Raw genomic sequence first — 20,819 nt, 5'->3', positions numbered from 1 at the left:
GTTTAAACCTGAAATCACCTCTCAAAATTCAGCCATCAATGAGGACAGCCTGTTCTGAAAGTTGTCCACATCTTTATGTAGATGTTTATTTAGACTCAGGTGACAGTGATATATTTTTCTTGGTATTCTAAACCATGTTCTTCTTAGCTTCCATAAACATTGAACATCAGCACACAAACAGGCTCTGTCTCTGAAGAGCTCTGGTGCAGGGCCAGCCTGTCGAGGGCCACAGACCTACTCCCATGAGTCAGCAGAGGTGATTCAGGCAGCAGCACATATGGCTCACCCAGGGTGTACTGGGGCACACACATGAGGGGAACATGGTACCAGTGCTCTGTATCCTGCTTGTCTTGATTTAGGAAAAAGAAGAGCAGACATACCAAAAGGACATTGAGGATTGTCTAACTCCCTTGGTCTCTCTTTCCTCCTTTTTTCCCAGCCCTCTTGCTGCTTATGGGTCCTGTGTAAGCTTTCCAGGAAAGATGATAGCATTACTATTTGATTGCAGAAGTCTCCAGCCTTTTGTTTCTTGGCAGCTTTGAGATTTGCTTGGGTGAGAGCTGCTAGGAAAGAGAAGAAAGTGTTTGTAGCAAAATCATTAAACAGAACTGAGAAAGGGTATAACACTGGAAATATTTCAGGTCAGGGTTAGAGGTTCCCTAGCTGGAGACCTCTTTCTTAAGTTAATTATACTTTTAAAATAATAGTTTTATCGAGATGTAATTTATGTACCATAAAATTTATCCTTTTAAAAGTATGCGATTCATTGGTTTTTATATTTACAAAGTTGTGGAACCATCATCACCATTTAATCCCAGGACATTTTTATGACACCATAAAGAAACCCCGTACCTGTTAGCCTCTGACAAACACCGATCTGCTTTCTATCTCTATGGATTTGCATATACTGAATACTTCATACAAATGGAAGCGTACAACCTGTGACCTTTTCTATCTGGCTTCTTTCACTAAGCATAATGTTTTCAAGGTTCATCCATGTTGCAGCATGTGTCATTACTTCATTCCTTTTTTTGGTTGTTTGATACTCCATTATATCAAATTTATTTATCCATTTATCAGTTGATAGACATTAGGTTGTTTCCACTTTCTGGCTATCATGAGCAATACTGCTGTAAACATTCATATACAATTTTTGCATGAACATGTGTTCGGTTTTCTTAAGTGGGATTGCTGAATCATTGCCAAACTTTTCCAAAGTGACTGCCCCATTTACCATCACACCAGCATAATGATACATTTTAATCACTGATTATCTAATCTTGATAGGATCTCAAGGTTTCCATGCCTCTTATTACTTTCTTAATGATCTCCTGGACATTTGGTAATGTCTACTCTAGTGGACCAAACGTCTTTGAATGAAATGCATTTCAGTAACAAGGCAAAAGTTTAATTCCTTCAGAGTTGTCTTTTGGGCATATGAGGGTGATATAAAAGGATATAAGGTGACATAAGCTACCTTCTACGAGATATTCTTTTTTCTTAAATTATGTCTAAACTGTTTTTTGAACTAGCATAGAATCTGATTAATTAAATGAACAAGTGAGATTAAGTGAAAGAAAATTTTTTAGAAGCCATGGGTTTCTTAAAAGAAAAATCAGAGCTTATGAAAAATTCTCAAATTGAAGCATTAAGGGATAACTTGCTGCATGTGACAGGTGCCAGTGTTGTGTATGACTTCACTATGCAGTACTGGAGAGTGACACTAGGAGAGGAGCCAGCACAGTATGCTTAGACCCACGCACCTTTATTCTCTCATCCAAGGATTAAGCACCTCTTTTGTGCCAGATCCTCATTTGAGTGCTAAGGATTCCACAGAAAACAAACACACAGAGCCTGCTCTCAAGAGGCTGGTATTCTTGTAAGGACATAAGCGATAATAACCAAGCAAGCTGATTTCAGATGGCAACAGATCCTGGGAATAGAGGATGAAATGGGATTTCTAGATAGGCAGGAACCACTGCAGACTGACAGTAAAAGACCCTTCCTTCGACCCCCAGACTTAACCTGTAGTCCTGTAGGGATGCAGTCTCATACATGCACAACTCATGGTTCAGAGTGGATTCTGACACACTGTGGGCTGTTGGGCCCAGCTTGGATACCTGTGCTCTCCCATGACATGGTATGTGCATGGCATGGACACTTTTTAGGGAAGATAGTGACGCTGCAAAAAATGGAAACAGCTTGTCTGTGGACGACAGAGGGCATGTAGTAGCTATAAAACCCCTGAAGAAATACTTTCTTTTTGTCTCTCTGAGTTTAAACTATACTTTGTTGCTAAAAAATGTAACCCTGAGCAAGTTAATTAACTTGCTGTATTTTTTATCTGTACAAATAGGGTTATCATGAAACTTAATAGTGTAAAATATAAAAACAGTCCTTGGCCCATATTAAAGTACTAAGTAATTATTAGTAGCTTTTATTATCATGGTTATACTGGATTTTCAAGAGTTAATACCTTCCTAGAAAAGAGGATTTCTTGCTTTTCTAGGGTAATTCTGAACACATATAAACATCTTTCCATCCTGAAAGATTTTCTATGTAACCATTTCAATGGCTGTATAATATTTCATTGTGCAGATGTATTATAATTGAATGAACAATCCCCTTCCTATTCTTATACAGTCACGTTCGAAGTTCTGTTTGTCTGTGTGTGTGCCACTGCCTTTTCCATCTGAATTGCCACTTATCCTGAATGGTGTCCCCTTGGTATTAGGGATGGTGTCTATTAAGCAGAGCTACATATGACCAGCTCATTGACCAGGTACTCAATGAGTGATACCTTTGATGACATCTTTTCTTTTTCCAGGACAGCAGGGCTTTTAAGTTTGATTGACACTACGTGACCTCCAGTGATGCCTCTGAAAGCATCTGGCCACAGCCAGGCCTGTGAAGAGGTAAGACCACCATCTGAAGAGCTTCCCCCTGGTCATCACCTGCTCTGTACCAGGTGCCGAACCAAGCGCTACCTCCACAATCCACATCCCCAAGAAGCCCAGGTCCAGTGTACATGAACCAGGACAGAGTTTCAGACCCGCTCATTCATTCTGAAGCCCAGGCTCTGGTTGCTTTCCCTGCTGTGCTACAGTATATTCTTATTGAGGTTAATTTATGATAGTGTTTTTAAACTACAGTCTTTAGGGTTGTGCCATTAGGGTCAATAATTAAGAGTATTAGCCTCATACAAACAAGACATGGAGTGTTTTTCCCACCATCTTCTAGTTACTGGTAGAACTAATACTCAGTTACTAATTAGAGCAGAAACTCAATAACCTAATAAATAAAATCCATGGATGTATTCATACAGCTACCATGTTAGTCAGGAATTTACATTTTCCTGCCTCATCAAATTATTTGTGGTGGTTGCTCGCAAGTAGCAAAATTGACTGATTAAAATATGTCCCTTCTTCTCCATCCTGAGCGTTATCCATCAACCATAGTTCCCAAAGCTGAAAACTGGAGATTGTCTTGTTTGTGCAGTAGTTGACTTCTTAGCAGAGTTCTAAGACTATGACTCTGTACTGTGCTAAACCAGCAAACTGTTCTCAAAAATGCCCATTTTTAAATTGTTTAAGAGGAAGAAGTTTCTAAAAGGTGTTTTCAATGTACTCTGAAGAATAAATTTCTAAAATGAAATCTTGAATTGGTAACAAATTCAAAAATACAAGTTTTTTATGGTTGGTCCCAGAGATAAACAACATAATTTATTTCTTATATAGATATTTCTTATAAACTTTCCAGAGATAGTATGCATCTCTCAATAAATATGTATATATTACAGAGTAGATTTTATATTTGAGTCTTTTAACAATACATTCATGTTCTACCTTTGCCTTCATTTCAAACAGGTAAAAACTCATCTGCCTCCTCCTAGCTTCTGCTACATTATCCTTACTTACTGCTCATCCAAATCTGGGACAAATTTATGTAATTGGAGACGACTCCATTTCTAAGCTTTACCAAGCTCCAGTTTCCCACTTCTTAAGAGAAATTCTCCAGGTAACATCTTTGTTTCTAACAAGGTCTTCAATTACTTTTTCTGTATTTGTGTGCTTTGTGTGATGTTACTACTCTTTTTCAATGCCTTTCTAGACTGACGATCTTGCTAACCATTGTAGTTTCTCTGCCAGAATGATTTATCAAAGATTACAGGTAATCTATCCATCTCTCTCTCTTTCTCTCTTTCTCATAAGGCATTATAATGTATAAGGTGCTATAAAGTGTATTAAAAGATCATCCCTCTTAGAAATTAATGAAGTACCAAAATAGGAAAGCATTTTTAAAATCAGTTATGCATGCTTTGAACTGACGTAGGTGTGGACTGCCAGACACTGTATTAAATACTAGGGTATAGAATGACCCATGCATAACCTTGGCCCGAAAGAGTCTCACCCCAGTAATGCTAGTTCCTCTTCTGATACATAGGTAGGTTGTATAAAGGAAAGAAGAGCTGAAACCTCATTTATGGGGTGAAAGTAGAAATCTCAGTACTGAGATCAGCCACTTTTCAGAACTCTTCAACGGTTCTGAGAGCCTTCAATAGCTGAAGAAAACCCTGTGGCTCCTGTGAGCCGTGGGCAGCTCCAGGGAGTGGTGGCCTAGAGGAGCTTGTCGTTTGCTTCCTTGCCACTCAACAGATCAGCTACAAGTAAACAAGGGGAAGAGTTGTTCTTGGCAAGTTCAACGCATGATATAAGTTCTGCAAGAAGCTTCTGCTGGACATTAGATCATAGAGGAACATCCATGTTTCAGTCACCTGAGAAATATAGAGAACATTCCATTGTTCAGTCCTATTTTCCTTTTCTCTGTTTACTTTTTAGTCATCTGTCAGCTAATTCGTGCTTCTTCTAAGGAAGAAAAGAGTAGTTGACATTACTCACTCAACAGTGCTCCTTGTGAGCCATCCCAGCATCTGGCTCAACTGGCAGGGGGACAGGCCCTTAGTGAAGACAAGGTCTGGGCACCTGATGTGTCTATTACTTTTTAAGTCTGAGGTGAACTGAAGGTTGACTGTGCATTCCTCTGCCCATTGTCTGCTGGACACTCAGTGTGTTAAAACACACCTGGCACCTGGCATATTCCTATTATTCCAAAGCGCATTTCAAGTTGTAGGGATGTGATATCAGGCAGTGGTTCACTGTGCAGCTGCCATTTACACTGCAGATAAAATGCTGTCCTCAGTAACACAAATAGCAATCTTGTGGCTGTTACACCACATGCTCCTGCCCACAGAGTCTAATGTGCCCACAGCTTTGCAGCTGGGACCAGAGGTAGAGGGTAAAGAAAGCAAGTGTCAAATGCTTATACAATAGCCATATCTCAATCATCCATCCCACTGAAGGGGAGCCCTAGAGCAGAGAGAGACAAACTGCAGGCCATCTGACTTACTTTGTGAAGGAGCCCTGCATCAGGGCTGAGAACAATGGTCCCCTCTTGTCTTAACTATTCTGCTAAGAAATAGGCTCCCATCAGCTCAGGTACAGCCTGCCTGCAAGCATGGCTTTCTGTGGGGTTGTGTACTGAAAGTCTGGTGGTACTTAGTAAACAGTCAAGGACTTGGAGCCCAACCAGACAGATTCCTCGATTCACTAAAATTCTTTATATCTCCTGTATTCTGCTTTTGTGGGAAAGAATCACCAAAATTCAACTTCCTCAGGGAGGAATTGAAATAAGCTAAGTCCTTGGTCAGTGCACTCTATGGTTAAGCCTACACATTCTATATTGACAATTGATTTTTAGAATAGCGCCATGAGACACTAAAAGAACCTGAGTTATCAAAAAAGATTCAGTTTTATTTCCATTATACTAATAACTAAGTCATGAAAGTGAAAGATATTTTTTATACTTAACTTTTATTTTGATTATTCAAAATTTTTAGATTCACAGTAATTATAGGTTCACAGTTTATTGTAAAGAAATATATTAGAAATTTCTACACACCCTCCTCCATGCCACATACCGCACCTACAATAACCACAGTACAATACCAAAATCAAGAGACTGATATTGGCACAATTCATGGAGCTGATTCAGATCTCACCAGTCATAGTTAGGTGCACGTGTACCTTTATACAATTTTGTCACATGTATAGCCTTGCATAACCCCCACTACAACCAATATACTCAACTGTACCACAGACTCCCTCATGTTTCCCTTATAGCCACACCCATCCCCAACCCATAGCAATCACTAATCTGTTCTTATCATTATAATTGTGTTATTTTATGATGGTTACATAAAATAACCATGTAGTTTATACTGATATTAGTTTCCTAGGCTTGCTATGCAAAGTACCAAAAATGAGATTTCTTAAAACAACGGAAATGCCTTTCTTGAGGTGTCAGCAAGACCATGCTCCCTCTGACAGCTCTAGGGGGGATTTCTTTCTTTCCTCTTCCAGCTTCTGGTGTTTGCTGGCAATTCTTGGCCTCCCTTGGCTTGTAGATGCATCGTTCTAGACTCATAACCATCTGCACCCTGTGTCTGATCACATGGTCTTCCCTCATCCAAATTTCTTCTTTTTATAAGTTCAAGAGTCATATTAGATTAAGACCCACTGTAATGGTATCCTAACTTGGTTAAATTTGTAAAGACCCTATTTCCAAATAAGGTTACATTCTGAGATACTGGAGTTAGGACTTCAATAGATCTCTTTGGAGGGTCACAGTTCAACCCATAACAGCTCCTTTTGTGAGTGTCTATTTTCAATTAACATAATTCTCCATAGGTTCATCCAAAGAATGAATAATGTTGAACATTTTTTCAGATGTTTATTTGCCATCCTCTTTGGTGAAATGTCTGTATGTGTCTTTTGCTCATTTTCTAATTGATTTGCTTATTTCTTTGTTTTCTTACTGTTGAGTTTTTAAAGTACTTCATACATTCTATATACAAAGTCTTTGTCAGATACACAATTTGTAAATGTATCTCAGGGTCTGTAATTTGGCTCCTTATACTTTCCACAAGAGTTTTTGCAGAGCAAAAGTTTTACATTTTTATGTGATCAAATTTATCAACTTTTTCTTTTTTGGATCCCACTTTTGTGGTCAAGTCTAAGACAAGTCTCTTTGCCTTGTCCTAGGTCTCAAAGTTTATCTTTTATGTGATTTTATAGAAGATTTATAATTTTACATTGAGTCCATGATGGATTTTTTTTTTGTTTGTTTGTTTAATGTGTGTGGTTTAGGTCAAACTCCATTTTTTGCCAATGGATGTCTACTCATTCCAGTGCTATTTGTTGATAAGCTATTCTTCCTCCATTGAATTGCTTTCATAACTTTGTCAAAAATTAATTGAATATTTTTGTGTAGAAAAGATTTGTTTTTAATAAAATTTTAGCAATAAGATTGATAAGTAGTGCTTTGAATTGATTATTTTTGTCTTTTTAGAGAGGATACTATTGTCACTGACTTTGTTCATAACCCAGTGGTAAAGATAGTTTGTTAATTTCAAAGGAAATTAGACTATTTGGTTTCATCAAGAGATTGAAAAAGAGACAAGCCAAATCCAGAGTATTTACAAAGAATATCTAAAAATATCTTTGAAGACTGTCAGAGGAACTCTCAACTTCAGATAATCTTGTAGAAATAAATCTTTGCCCTTCCTGAGATATCTACCATTTTTAAAAATGTGATTTTGCCATTTTTTCCCCAAATTGTTAATAATTCCATGGTTCAGCACAGGATTATGTATTACACTTAGTTGTCATGTCTCTTTGATCGCCTTCAAATGGAACATTTCTTCATCTTTGCTTATATTTTATGACCTTGACAGTTTTGAGGAACAGTGGCCAGTTACCTTATTGAATGTTACTCCATTTAGATTTGCCTGATATTATCTCATGAATAGATTCAGATTATGCATTTTTTACAGGAACACCACATAAATATACTGTGTTCATTTCAAGAGGCATACAGTTGATTTATCCAAGTGCTATGATAGTTTATCAGTTGATTAATGTGGTATTTTACAGGTTTCTCCACTCTAAAGATAACTAATACATATTTCATAATTATTATTTAATAACTGTCTAATAAATATCTTGTGGGAAGATACATTGAGACTATATAAATATCCTATTTCTTATCAAACTTTTACCCACTCATTTTAACATGCAAATGATTCTTGCCTGAATTATCACTCTGATAGTGGCCAAATGGTAATCGTCTAATTCTAGCATTTCTTCTGCATTAAATAGTCTTTTTTTTCCCCTGATTTATGTATTCACTTATTTATATCAGTATAGACCAGTGTATATTTTTATTCAGGGGGTTATAATCTGTTTCTATTGTTTATTTTGATGCTCAGATTCAAGCTGGCTCCTGTGTCCTTTGGATATGTTCTCATCATTCTTCAAGTACTTCCTTACTTTCTGACACAATAAGATATTTTAGACTCATCTTGTTCTTTCTTTGCTCTAAAATCAGCTATCTTTTCAGGAGCCCTAGTTAATTTTAATAGAGAATGGCATTTAGAAGCCAAAATCTGGGTACAAGGTGAGCTCATTGCTACTGGTTTATCATTGCTTCCAGGCCCTCTCAATGTACAGAACAAGGAAGTGTATGTAGGTATACTCATGTACACATACACATAAATCCATCTGTATTTCTCTCTCTCTCTTTCTCTCTCTCTCTCATCATCATCATCTATCTATCTATATTATCTATCTATCCATCTATCCATCTATCCATCTATCCATCTGTCTATCTGTCTATCTATCTATCTATCTATCTATCTATCTATCTATCTATCTATCTATCTATCATCTATCTATCTCTCCATTATTTATACCAATACCTCCAACTCTAGACCTTAGAATTGACTCTAGGGTTTCTTAATTCCATATTTATTAAACAGTGAGAAATCTGGCTCTCATTTTGATCAACTTCTTGATGAAAGCCCTCCTCTTGGTTTACAAAAGGACATCTCCTAGTATCCTCACAATATAGAGAGCAGAGAGAAGAAGCAAGTTCTCTCATGTCTTTTCTTATAAGGGCACCAATCCCATCACGAGACCTCTACTCCTATGATGTAATTACCTCCCAAATGCCCCAACTCCCATTACCATTACATCAAAAGTTAGGACTTCAACACATGAATCTGGATGGAGAAAAAAAGGGGGGTTATAAACATTCAGTTTATAGCAATCCCTAACCCTTAGGAAACTTACATCTAGCAGGAGAGAAGAATGTATATGTACTAAATATAAAACAAAGTGGTAACTAGCATTATAGTATACAAACATGGGATCAGGAGGCAAACACAATGAATTATCCCTGAGTAGGTCAGAAGACAAGTAGAGTCATACCAAGGAAGGGCATGTCAGCAGATACAATTGTAGAACATATCCCAGCAAAGGAGGCCTTTAACCAGGTACAAGGTTGGGGCTCATAGGGCACAGCTGTGTCAATAGGAGTTAGTGATCAAGACATATAAAGTCTATTGTATGTTTTAAAATACTTGTTGAAATGATACCTAATAATGTTAATGATAGTCATCCAAGATTATTGCTTTTAAAAAAATAATTTTGGATATAAGAATAGCTATTAAGTTAATAGTCTTGACTGTGCCTTGTAGCTAAACAGTTTGCTTCTTCTGGAGCAAAGGGAGATTTGGCTGACAGTGACTGATGTCGCCCTGCAAATGCAGAATGAAAATAACTCTGGTCTCCCTAAAACCATTCCGGTCTGTGTGTCTTCCTAATGTGTGCTGGGCCAGGAAGTCCTGGAAATGCTCACCAAGGCTGCCCTTCACAGCTTTTTCTTCAGAGATGCTCTCCAAGACCAGGGTATACTTTCTTCTTGACAACTGACAGATGCCACAAAATGGCTTTCTGGCTTGTAGATTTCTCTCTTTTCCTCTGGAACTGCTGCCCTTTTCACTAAACCCACTGCGGGCATGGCATGTGGAGTGAAACTAGGCCTATGGTATCAGCCTCAGGCTTTCACTGACCCCTGTCATGCCACTTAGAACCAGAATTCTTTGTACTGCTGACACGCCCTATGAAAGGTGTCATTGGTTACTCATGGACTGTCAGTTGGTGGCACACTTTACAGATACAGAAGCCACCTAAAGCCATTGCCTGGAACATCACTTTAAAAAGAAAAAGATACAAATTGTAAACATATATGCTTAGCTCAGTCAGCTCTTTTTTTCCAGGAATCAAACTAGGACCCTCTCAACTGTATGTATGTATGTATGTATGTATGTATGTATGTATGTATGTATGTATGTATGTGTATGTATATGTATGTATATATATTTTTACTGAGGTATAATTTGCATACCACAAAATTCAACTTTCTGAATTGAATTTGAATCTAGTATTTGTGTGCTTTTTCAGCTTAGCATGCTGGCAGCTTTGGGGCTTCCTTTCTGCTCAGTGGGTGTGTCTCTGGACACAACGATGGACCCCACAGCTGTGCCCCTTGGCCCACATGACTCATAGGAGGCTGGCAAAGTACACTGTGTTTATGGGCAGGAGAACTAGTTTTCTCTTCAATACTTTAATGATATGAAGTGTCTCTATTGGCAAGTCAGATTGTTTGTGTTGAACGAACTGTCCTCTTGCTTCCAAAGTCCCTTTTGGATGTGGTCTCTAGTGCTCACTCCTGGGTGCTGCCTGACCCTGTGAAACTTGATGAACTGGGTTATATCACTCAGGTCAACTCCATTTGCAGCATTTAAGGTGAGTAGTCAGTCTTGATATAGCATGTGTCAGCACTTCATTTCTTTTTATGGCTGAATATTTCCTTGTGTGGATGTACCACAATTTGTTTATTCATTCATCAATTGATGGACATTGTATTCTTTCCATTTTTTTTTTTTTGGCTAAACAATGCTGCTAGAAATATTTGTGGAAAAATTTTTGTTTGAACATCTGTTTTCAAATTTGGGGTATGTATCCAGGAATGGAGTTGCTAGGTCATATGGTAACCCTGTGTTTAAATTAACCTTTTTGCTGAAATGCCAATGTTTTCCAAAGTAGCTGCACTATAGGATTTTTATCCTTAACATTAAAAGATATTACTAAATTAATTTTCAAAGAGTGTAGAAAAATTTACAATTCCAAAAGTAATGTCTATGAGGGCCTGTTTCCTCCATTCTTGCCTGTCACTCGATTTCTGAAACTTTTTATGATTTTTATGAACAGGAAAAACTATGATCTCATTATTGCTTTAATTCACATTCCCCTTGTCAGCTTGTGAGATCAAGTACTTGTCCATTGTGTTGAGGCCATTTTCTTTCCTGTGCATCTCTTTTTAATGTTAGTCCCAAAAGGTAACTAAGATTGTGATTTGATGAGGAGAAGTGAGAGCCTAATGGTCATGAAGAAAGCAGACTTTAACAAGTCGCTTGTCATCTGGGTCCTCCATTTTTTCATCTGTAAAACATGGGTAACAGAATCAACCTTAAAACATTGTTGAAAATTAAATGAGATAATGCACATGAGGCTTTTGGAGTTTAAAGCACTCACAAACTAGTGATGATAGACATCTCATTGCTTCCACTGCCACAGATGGAGGTGGCCAGCAGAGTGCTAGATGGGCTAGATGCAGTGACGGCAGTGGGTGGGTGGCCTTGAGACCATCAGGATTTTTCAGGCAGAGTTGATAAAGGTCTTCTGGGCAAATGGGAGGGCATACAAAAAAATCCTAGCGGTGCCGAGAGCAGTTGTATAAGTTTCATCATTTGCTGGAGGAGGGGAAGGGCCATTATGGTACAGAGCTGGCTCTGTCTTGTTCTGCTTTCCCCAGCCATACTAAGGAGACTATGTGATCAGGTTTTTGTCTTAAAAATAAAGCAATTCTGTCAGCACCATTGATAGACTATGGTGCAAAGTAGGGAATGATTTTGGGCAGGAAGATGAATTGCGCAAATCAAAAGTCTTTGGAGGATGAAGGGACTGTGTGCAGTGACTCCTCCAAGCCCAGCTATGTAGTGCCCCTGTGAAGATGAACTGTGAGGAAAGAGGACACGGTGCAGACGGGCACCCCAGAACTGACGCACTGCGTGTGGTCTTCAAGAGCCTGCCCACAGCTTGCTGCCTACTTCCTTTCCACCTTCAATTCTCATTGGTTGATATCTGTTCTCTTCCCATCCCCCTCACCTCTCTTGGAGCCCAGAATTGGCCAAGGGCTCAGAGGAGAGAGAAGGATGAGGGTGTTCTCTGCCCCACAGCTGAAAGTCATACCCCATAATGCTTAAGCTATATAGGAAACTTTTATTATAAGACTATGAGGACCACCACTGTTTTATGAGAAAATATGTATGTACCTGAGGAGATGGCTTTCAAAGAAGGGTTTTGTACTTACCTCATTCTTAACTATAGCCAGTGATTGCCACAGAGATGCCAAAGAGGATAATGTGTAGATACTTTTAGGGAAAGAAGACCTGATTTTTCTAATTTCTGAAGAACTTCATATTTAAAAAGTAATAATAATTTATAGGTGAGACTTACAAAAAACATAAAATTAACCATTTTAAAGTGAGCAATTAGGTGACATTTAGTCCATTCACGATGTTGTGCAAACTCTTACTTTCTCTTGTCTCTTGACATCTGAATGGCTTTGAAAACAAAGTGGCATTCTATTTTTTAATAACAGCTTAATTGAGATAGAATTCATGTACCATAAAATTCACCCTCTTAAAGTATACAATCTAATGGTTTCTGGTATATTCATGCAGTTGTGCAACTATCCCCACTAACTAGTTCCATAATATTTTCATACCCCTCAAAAGAAATCCCTGTGTCTATTAACAGTCACTCCCCTCTCTGCCTAATCCCTGGCAACCATTAAATCTGTTTTCTGTCTCTTTGGATTTGCCTATTCTGGACATTTCATATGAATGGGACCATATAATATGTGTTCTTTGTTTCTGGCTACTTTCACTTAGCAGAACATTTTCAAGATTCACTCACAGTGTAGTATTTATCAGTACTCCATTCCTTTTTATGGCTGAATATTTTATCATATGGACATTCATTAGTTGATGTCCATTTTTTTATATTATGAATAATGCTGCTATGAATATTCATGTAAAGCTTTTGATTGGACACATATTTTCTATTCTTTGGAGTATAGTTTTGTTGTTTTTATGTAGTTTTCACATTGATAGAAGGAGGTATAAAAGTAAAACTAGGAAGAATATGTAATTCCTCCGTGCTTGGGGAAAGGTATCTATAGAAGGTAACTGCATCCAAAGAGACAGAACTATAAGAATGGAGAGATTTAGGAATTCTGAGTACAAACAAAATGACCAAAGGGCAATTTCAGGAAAATATAACCCAAGGTGTGAAAAATCCATTGTCCATTGTAACCTCTCTTGAGAGGGACAGTGTTAATTGCGAATCTTCAGGGAGTCTCATAAAGGGGAACTCACAAACGAGAATTTGGCCATTTTGGCAATACTGCCCATAAAAGGACACCAAGATTTCTCCAGCTGCCAAGTACTCTGAGTTGTGGGGACAAAGAAGCCCTTGGCTTTCTAACTTCACAACCTGTCACAGGCAAAATCTCCTCATCTTCCTCTATTCTCTCACTCTCCAGATAGCGCAACTGAATCCCGGCACCTGGCCTTAAACATCTTGGTCATCAGGTAGTAAGCACCATCCAGAGAGGCTGCTGGCTTGCACTTAGATGATGTTTGCATTTCACTTGTCATTCCCTTTATTCTCTCACGAGGGTATGCCTGTCACAACAGGGCTTAGCTGTTGGAATACAGAAGGAGCTTTATTCTAGATGGCTAGATATAGCCTCACGTGTCTTTGTGCAGTAGACCATGTAGTGGGCATTATGATGTGGTGGCAGCTGCTGGGAACACTGATGGTGCTCATGGATCCTTAAGCCCCACTTTACTGCAAACAGAACCTTCATGTAGGAGATGAGGACTAAATATTTTTTTAAAATAAACAATAAGCAATTCAGTCTATCATGAAGCTCTATTCCTGGTAGCATAGGACAAACATAGATGGCCCAGGGATAAGGGCTTCAGACCCTTAAGAATCTAAGCATTGGAAGAAGAGCCACATAGGATCCTGTACATAAGACTATGTACTGAAAATGATACATTACTCCAAATCTTTGTGGCCTTTACTAAATATATTACTTACCTAAAGTGAAGGATAGCCAGAGGACAGGGCCTGCTGTCATCAGCCTTAATGGAAAACAACTACCTGGGTACTTGTGTGGTGTCCACGTATCTGATACACTTAAGGACCAGAGCAGCTGGAACACTCTATGCCGCCGTCTACCCTGGTCACATTGCAGACAGCAAAGCATTGCTATCTGGGTCTGTACTTTTATTCTAGGGCTTCATCAGTGTGCATGCACTACTGATGCCATGGTTCTTCCTTCCATTACACAATAAAAAGGGCATATCGGTTATAAATGACCTTTCCCATCTGTCCATTTCTCATTCTACTCTCTTCTCGACTTAAAGCCAAGAATTCAGGAAATTGACTTTTTTTCCTTTAGCTAGAATTCCCCAAGGTGTTATGAGTAGAGAAAAAGAATGGTGTTTCTAAACAGTAGACTAAATAGACTTGAGGTGGCTTATATATTTCACTTGTATTAAGATGAAAAGTTAGGAGGAAAATCATGGTGTAGATGATAGAGGCTCTGTTCATCCCTCTGGCAAACAAATCAAAGTCGTGACGGAAACAAGGAGCAAAACAGCAAGGAAAAATTGCCTGAGATCTAGATGAATAAGCCATACAACTAAGGAGAGAAATAAGAAATCACCCTGCAACAGGAGAAGGTAGGATGGGGAGGGGATGTGAGGCTGCCCAGTCCCCAGCAGCTGAATGGGACAGAAGCTGCAGCATCTGCAGATGCCTCTTATAGGGGCCGTGTCCAAGCGGACTTTCCTGGTAACAGATCTGCTCACTCTGAGCACCAGCGCTGTGTGGGCTGCTCAGGAGCCACCAGGGACTTACAAAAGGACACTGCATTGTCGGAGTGAGGGCCGGAGGTGAGGCTTTCTCCTGGGCAGAAATGCCGGCGGTATCCATTGTTCCTCTGTGGAGCCCTCCCCATTCCCAGTGTGTGAACGCAGCACTGCCATAGCTGAGACGTCATCAAACTAGATAACAGAGGTTTCTCTGCCCAGAGGATTCCTTGAAACTCTACCTCCTTCTATTCTCGGTCCCACCCAACCACATACAGGTGTATCCTCGGAGAGTGAGGTGCTCCTTGCTGAGCAGCGCCAAGACTCACACTAGGCAGCTGACCTCAATTTCTGGGGTGGTTTCTTGAGGCAAAACTATAAGCACAGCATCTATGGATTGCTTGCTGAATCTTAACAGGTGGTCCTGGAGGGGCACAGGCTTGGACTAAAATTTGGCCTGCAGCTGAACCCCTCTCAGGACTGTGTCACTGGACACCTACCATATGAAGCCGCACTAATCAGACCAGGAGACTTAAGAGAAACAGAGATGAAAAGGCAGCCAAAATGGGAAGACAAAGAAGCAGAAACCATATGAGAGAACAGAACAGAGATCCAAAACTAATGGAGTCAAGCAATCTAACAGCTGCAGAGGTCAAAACACTGGTTATAAAGTTGCTCAATGAACTTAGGAGAAGTATAGATGAACTCAGTGAGAACTTTCACAAAGAGATAAAAAACATAAAAATGGAAATGGAAATTATAAAAGAGAACCAGTCAGAAATGAAGAGCACATCATCTGAAATCAAGAGTATATTAGATAGAATAAACAGAGTGGAAAGAGAAGAGAATTGAACCACTGGTATAGAGTATGGGGAAGCCAAGGACACTTAATCAGAACAGCAAGAAAAAAGAAGATAAGACTATAAAAATAATTTAAGGAGTCTATGGCACACTATTAACTGTAGAAATATCCATGTCATAGGGGGACCTGAAGGAAAACAAGATGTTGGAGAGCTATTTGATGAAATAATGATGGAAAACTTCCCTCATTTGGTGAAGGAAATAGACATACAATTCCAGGAAGTTCAGAGAGTCCCAAGAAAGAGGAACCCAAAGAAGCCCACATCAAGACACATCATAATTAAAATGCCAAAGGTTAAATACAAAGAGAGAATCTTAAAAGCAGCAAGAGAAAAGCAGTTAGTTATCTACAAGGGAGAACCCATAAGACTGGCAGCTGATTTCTCAAAAGAAACTATGCAGGACGAAAGCGCTTGGCAAATAATATTCAACGTGATAAAAACCCAGGATCATCTACAACCAAGAATTCTTTATCCAGCAAAGCTATCATTTAGAGTAGAAGGATAGATAAAGAGCTTCCCAGACAAAAATAAGCTAAAGGAATTTATTAACACCAAGCTAGTATTATGCAAAATGTTGGAGGGACTTCTTTAAGAAGAACATACATGTATCAAAAACAGGAATAAAGAATGGTAATAACCACATTCCTATCAACAAATACCTCAAATAGAAAAGAATTAAGTGCTCCAACCAAAAGGTATAATGGCTGAATGGATAAGAAAACAAGACCCCTACATATGCTGTCCACAAGAAACTCACTTCAGATTAAAAGACACACACAGACTAAAAGGAAGGGGATGGGAAAAGATATTGCTTTGATGGACCTAGAGGGTATTGCACTGAATGAAATGGGTCAGATAAAGGTAAATATCGCATGATTTCACATAAATGTGGAATCTAAAGAACAAAATAAACAACAACAAAAGTGGAAATAAACTCATAGATAAGAGAATATTTTGAGGGCTACTAGATGGGAGGGGGTTTGGAGGAATCGTGAACAAGGACAAAGGGATTAAGAAGTACAAATGGATAGTTACAAAATAGACATGGAGATGTTGAGTGTAGCGTGGATAAGATGGTTAATAATGTAATAAATGTGTAAGGTGTAAGAGGGGTACTAGATTTAGTGGGGGGATCGCTTTGTGAGTTATATAGACCTCCAATCATTAGGCTATACAACTGAAATTGGTATATTAACATATGCCAACTATAATTTAAAAAACTCATTGAATTATGCAATGTAAATACAAGCAACTGTCTATTATATTTCAATGAATCTGAAAAAGAAATCGTAAAAAAGATAGGGTGCCTGAATGGATAACAAAACCAGACCCTTACATATGCTGCCTACAAGAGACTTACTTCATATCAAAAGACACACATAGATTCAAAGAAAAGGGATGGAAAAAGATGTTTCATGAAATTGGAAACAAACAAAAAGCTGAGGCGGCAATACTTATACCAGACAAAATAGACTTTAAAACAAAAGCTATAACAAGAGAATAAGAAGGACTCAGTTATCCCACTACTGGGTATTTATCTAAAGAAACTCAAAACACTACTTTAAAGGGACATGCGAATTTATATATTCATTGCAGCATTATTCACAATAGTCAAGATATGGAGGCTGCCTTGGTGTTCATCAATAGATGAATGGATAAAATAGAAGTGGTACATATATACAATGGAATATTACTCAGTCATAAAATAAAATGAAATCTTGCCATCTGTAGCAATATGAATGGACCCAGAGGGTATTGTTTTGAGTGGAGCCAGTCAAGCAGAGAAAGACAAATGCCATATGATTTCACTTACATGTGGAATCTAAAGAGCAAAATAAACAAATAGAAACATACTCATAGATCCAAAGAACATTTTGATGATTGCCAGATGGAAGGGAATTTGGGAGAGTGAGAAAGGGGTAGGGATTAAGAAGTACAAATTGGTAGTTACAAAATAGTTATGGGGATATAAAGTATAGCATAAGGAATATAGTCAATAATATTGTAATAACTATGTATGGTGTCAGGTGAGTACTAGATTTATCAGGGCAATCACTTTGTAAGTTACATAAATGTCTAATCATTATGTTATACATCCGAAACTGATATAATATTGTATGCCAACTGTAATTTAAAAATAAAAAAATATTTTTAAAAAAGATGAAAAGCTATTTTCTGTGCCTTCATCTTTTCCGATTAGATGCTTTTTCCTTTCTTGGTCACTTAATACATATGTTTAAAGCATTTTACTTATCTTTGGCTCTTTTGAAGTGGAATCATTTGGGAACCTCACAGCTCCTTCCTATGAGAGCTCCATGTGAAAGTTGAAGATAGTGGGCTGGGAGGAAATGAGTGCCAGAAGGGAAAATGGTCTGCCGGGCAGAGAGATGGCACTGAACACAGATTTTTTCAACCAGAAGTTCTAGTTCTCTTGCAACAACTCAGTTAACAAATGTCCTAGGAACCACAGGTTGCTCCAGTGGCCCAGTTGCTCCAGCAGGGAGGTGGCCCACCAGTTTAAGTGTTGTGGAAGGGCTTTAAGTGTCAGTCATGTCCAGCCAGTCCCACCATGGCCATCAAGGCCAATAGCAGATGATTCACCTTCTCCAAGTAGCTAAAGCCTTCCAGGGCACTGGGATGACCAGGGAGAATTGCTCAGGGAGTGAGCTAGAATGGCCAAGGCTAGAGCCCCCACACCCAGTGAAGCCAGGGTTCACTCTTTATGTTGGACAGTTCTGTTGGTTTTGACAGATGTATTCTATTGACTGATGTAACAATAATGGTATCATACAGAATAGTTTTTATGTCTTAAAAATCTCCTCTGAACCACTTATCATGCCTTCCTCTCTGTCCCAGCCCCCGCAAACCCCTGGCAGTGACCCCTGATCTTTTTACTGTCTCCATAGTTTTGCCTTTTCCAGAATGTCATATAGTTGGAATCACAGTATATAGCCTTTTTCATATTGGCTTCTTTCATTAGCAATATGCATTTAAGATTGGTTCTTTTGTGTCTTTTCTTGGCTTGATAGTGCATTTCTTTTTAGTGGCAAATAATATTTCATTGTCTGGATGTACCACAATTTATTTATCCATTCATCTCCTGAACATTTGTGTGTGGGTGTTTTTGTGAACATGTTTTCAACTCATTTAGGTAAATACCAATGAGTGCAATTGCAGGACCAAATGGTAAGACTGTTTAGCTTTGTAAAAAATTGCAAGACTAACCTTCCAAGGTAGCTATTCTATTTTTCATTCCTACCAACAATGAGTGAGAGTTCCTGTTGCTCCACAACCTCACCAGCATTTGATGTTGTCGGTGTTTTAGATTTTTGGCATTCTAATCAGTATATAGTAGTATTTCATTGTTGTTTAATTTGAATTCTCTAATTACATATGATGTTGAGCATATTTTCACAAGCTTATTTTTCATCTGTATCTCTTCTTTGGTGAGGTGTCTGTTATGGTCTTTGGCACATTTTTAATTGGATTTTTCATTTTCTTATTGTTGACTTTTGAGAGTTCTTTCATATATTTTTGTTCTTTTACCTGATATATCTTTTGCAAATATTTTCTCCTAATCTATGGCTTGTCTTTTTATTCTCTTACCAATATCTATTGCAAACCAGAAGTTTTAATTTTAATTAAGTCTCACATCAATTTTTTTCTTTCATGAATTATGAGTTTTGCTTTTTAAAAAAAAAAAAAAAACTCATTATCAAACCCAAGATTATCCAGACTTTCTCCTATTTTCTTCTAGGAGTTTTATAGTTTTGTATTATATAGTTAAGTCTATGATCCATTTTGAGTTAAATTTTGTAAAAGGCATAAGAACTCTTTTAAAACTCATTTTTTCCCCGCATGTATGTCCAGTTCTTCTAACACTGTTAAAAACAAACAAACAAACAAACTATCCTTTCTCCATCGAAATGTCTCCATTGAAATGTCAAAGACCAGTTGACTATATTTATGTGAGTCTATTTCTAAGCTCTCTATTGTGTTCCACTGATTTATTTCTCTGTCTTTCACCAGTACCGCACTGTTCTGATTACGGTAGCTCTACTGTATGTCTTGAAGTTGAGTATTGTTAGTCTCCCAACTTTTTTAGTCTTCAAAATTGTCTTGGCTATTATGTCTTTTTGCCTTCTGTATAAACTTTAAAATCAGTTTGTTGATATCCACAAAATAACTTGCTGGGATTTTGATTGGGATGGTCTTGAATTTGTAGATCAACTTAGGTTGTAAATTTAGTACTTTCGAGTCTTCCTGACCCTGATCGTGGAATATCTGTCTATGAATTTAGATCTTTGATTTCTTTTAGCAGAGTTTTGTAGTTTTTCTCATGTAGATCTTAAAGATATTTTGGTACATTTATACCTAAGTATTTTATTTATTTTAGTGTTAATGTAAATGGTATTGTGTTTTTAATTTCAAATGCCATTTTTTCATTTCTAGTATATAAGAAAGCAATTGACTTTTGTATTTTAACCTTGTATCTTACAACCTTGCTACAATTATTTCATAGTTTTAGATATGAAAAACTGTCCTCTATGAGCAAGAACAGTTTTTTTTTCTTCTTTCTCAAATTGTATACCTTTTCTTTTCTTTTCTTATCTTATTGCATTAGATAGGACTTCTAGCACCATGTTGAATAGAAGTATTATGGGACTTCCTTGCTCTGTTCCTGCATTCTCAACATTAAGTATGATGTTAGCTTTAGGGGTTTCGTTCATTTGTTTGTTGTTCCATCTGCTAAAGGTAGTATTTCTTTATTCCACACTTTGAAAGAAAAGAATATCAGCTCTCCTGTCCTTTTACTGCACTCTTTCATTCCACCACCCTACAGTTATTTCTGTGCTTTATATTGGTGAGTGATAATATTCTATTCTATAACCATAATTAAGCCTTGCACACTTTGTCTATGGGTTGATTCTCAAAGAGGAAATAAAAAATGATATTTTTATTATGATGATTATATAAATAGTTTTCACCGAACATGTGATCAAAAAAGGGGTTATGTAATAAATCTGACAAGCTCAGTGACAGAAAGT

The 20,819-nt window shown here is 37.9% G+C and overlaps 1 protein-coding gene across 1 annotated transcript in view; it reads left to right on the top strand.

Annotated features, from left to right (window-relative positions):
* Positions 1-20,819, top strand: part of SPIDR (scaffolding protein involved in DNA repair) — a 435,467-nt gene that overhangs the window by 396,479 nt on the left and 18,169 nt on the right. The window contains 6 exon segments of the mRNA XM_023526085.1: positions 2,828-2,915; positions 3,867-3,911; positions 3,913-4,017; positions 4,111-4,170; positions 9,596-9,809; positions 10,557-10,706. Coding sequence (XP_023381853.1) covers positions 2,828-2,915; positions 3,867-3,911; positions 3,913-4,017; positions 4,111-4,170; positions 9,596-9,809; positions 10,557-10,706 — 662 coding nt within the window.

This window comes from Pteropus vampyrus, unplaced genomic scaffold, assembly GCF_000151845.1.
Source record: "Pteropus vampyrus isolate Shadow unplaced genomic scaffold, Pvam_2.0 Scaffold702, whole genome shotgun sequence".
Classification (NCBI taxonomy): Eukaryota; Metazoa; Chordata; class Mammalia; order Chiroptera; family Pteropodidae; genus Pteropus; species Pteropus vampyrus.
The sequence above is the reverse complement of the archived record's forward strand: the minus strand, read 5'-3'. Positions and strand labels throughout refer to the sequence as shown.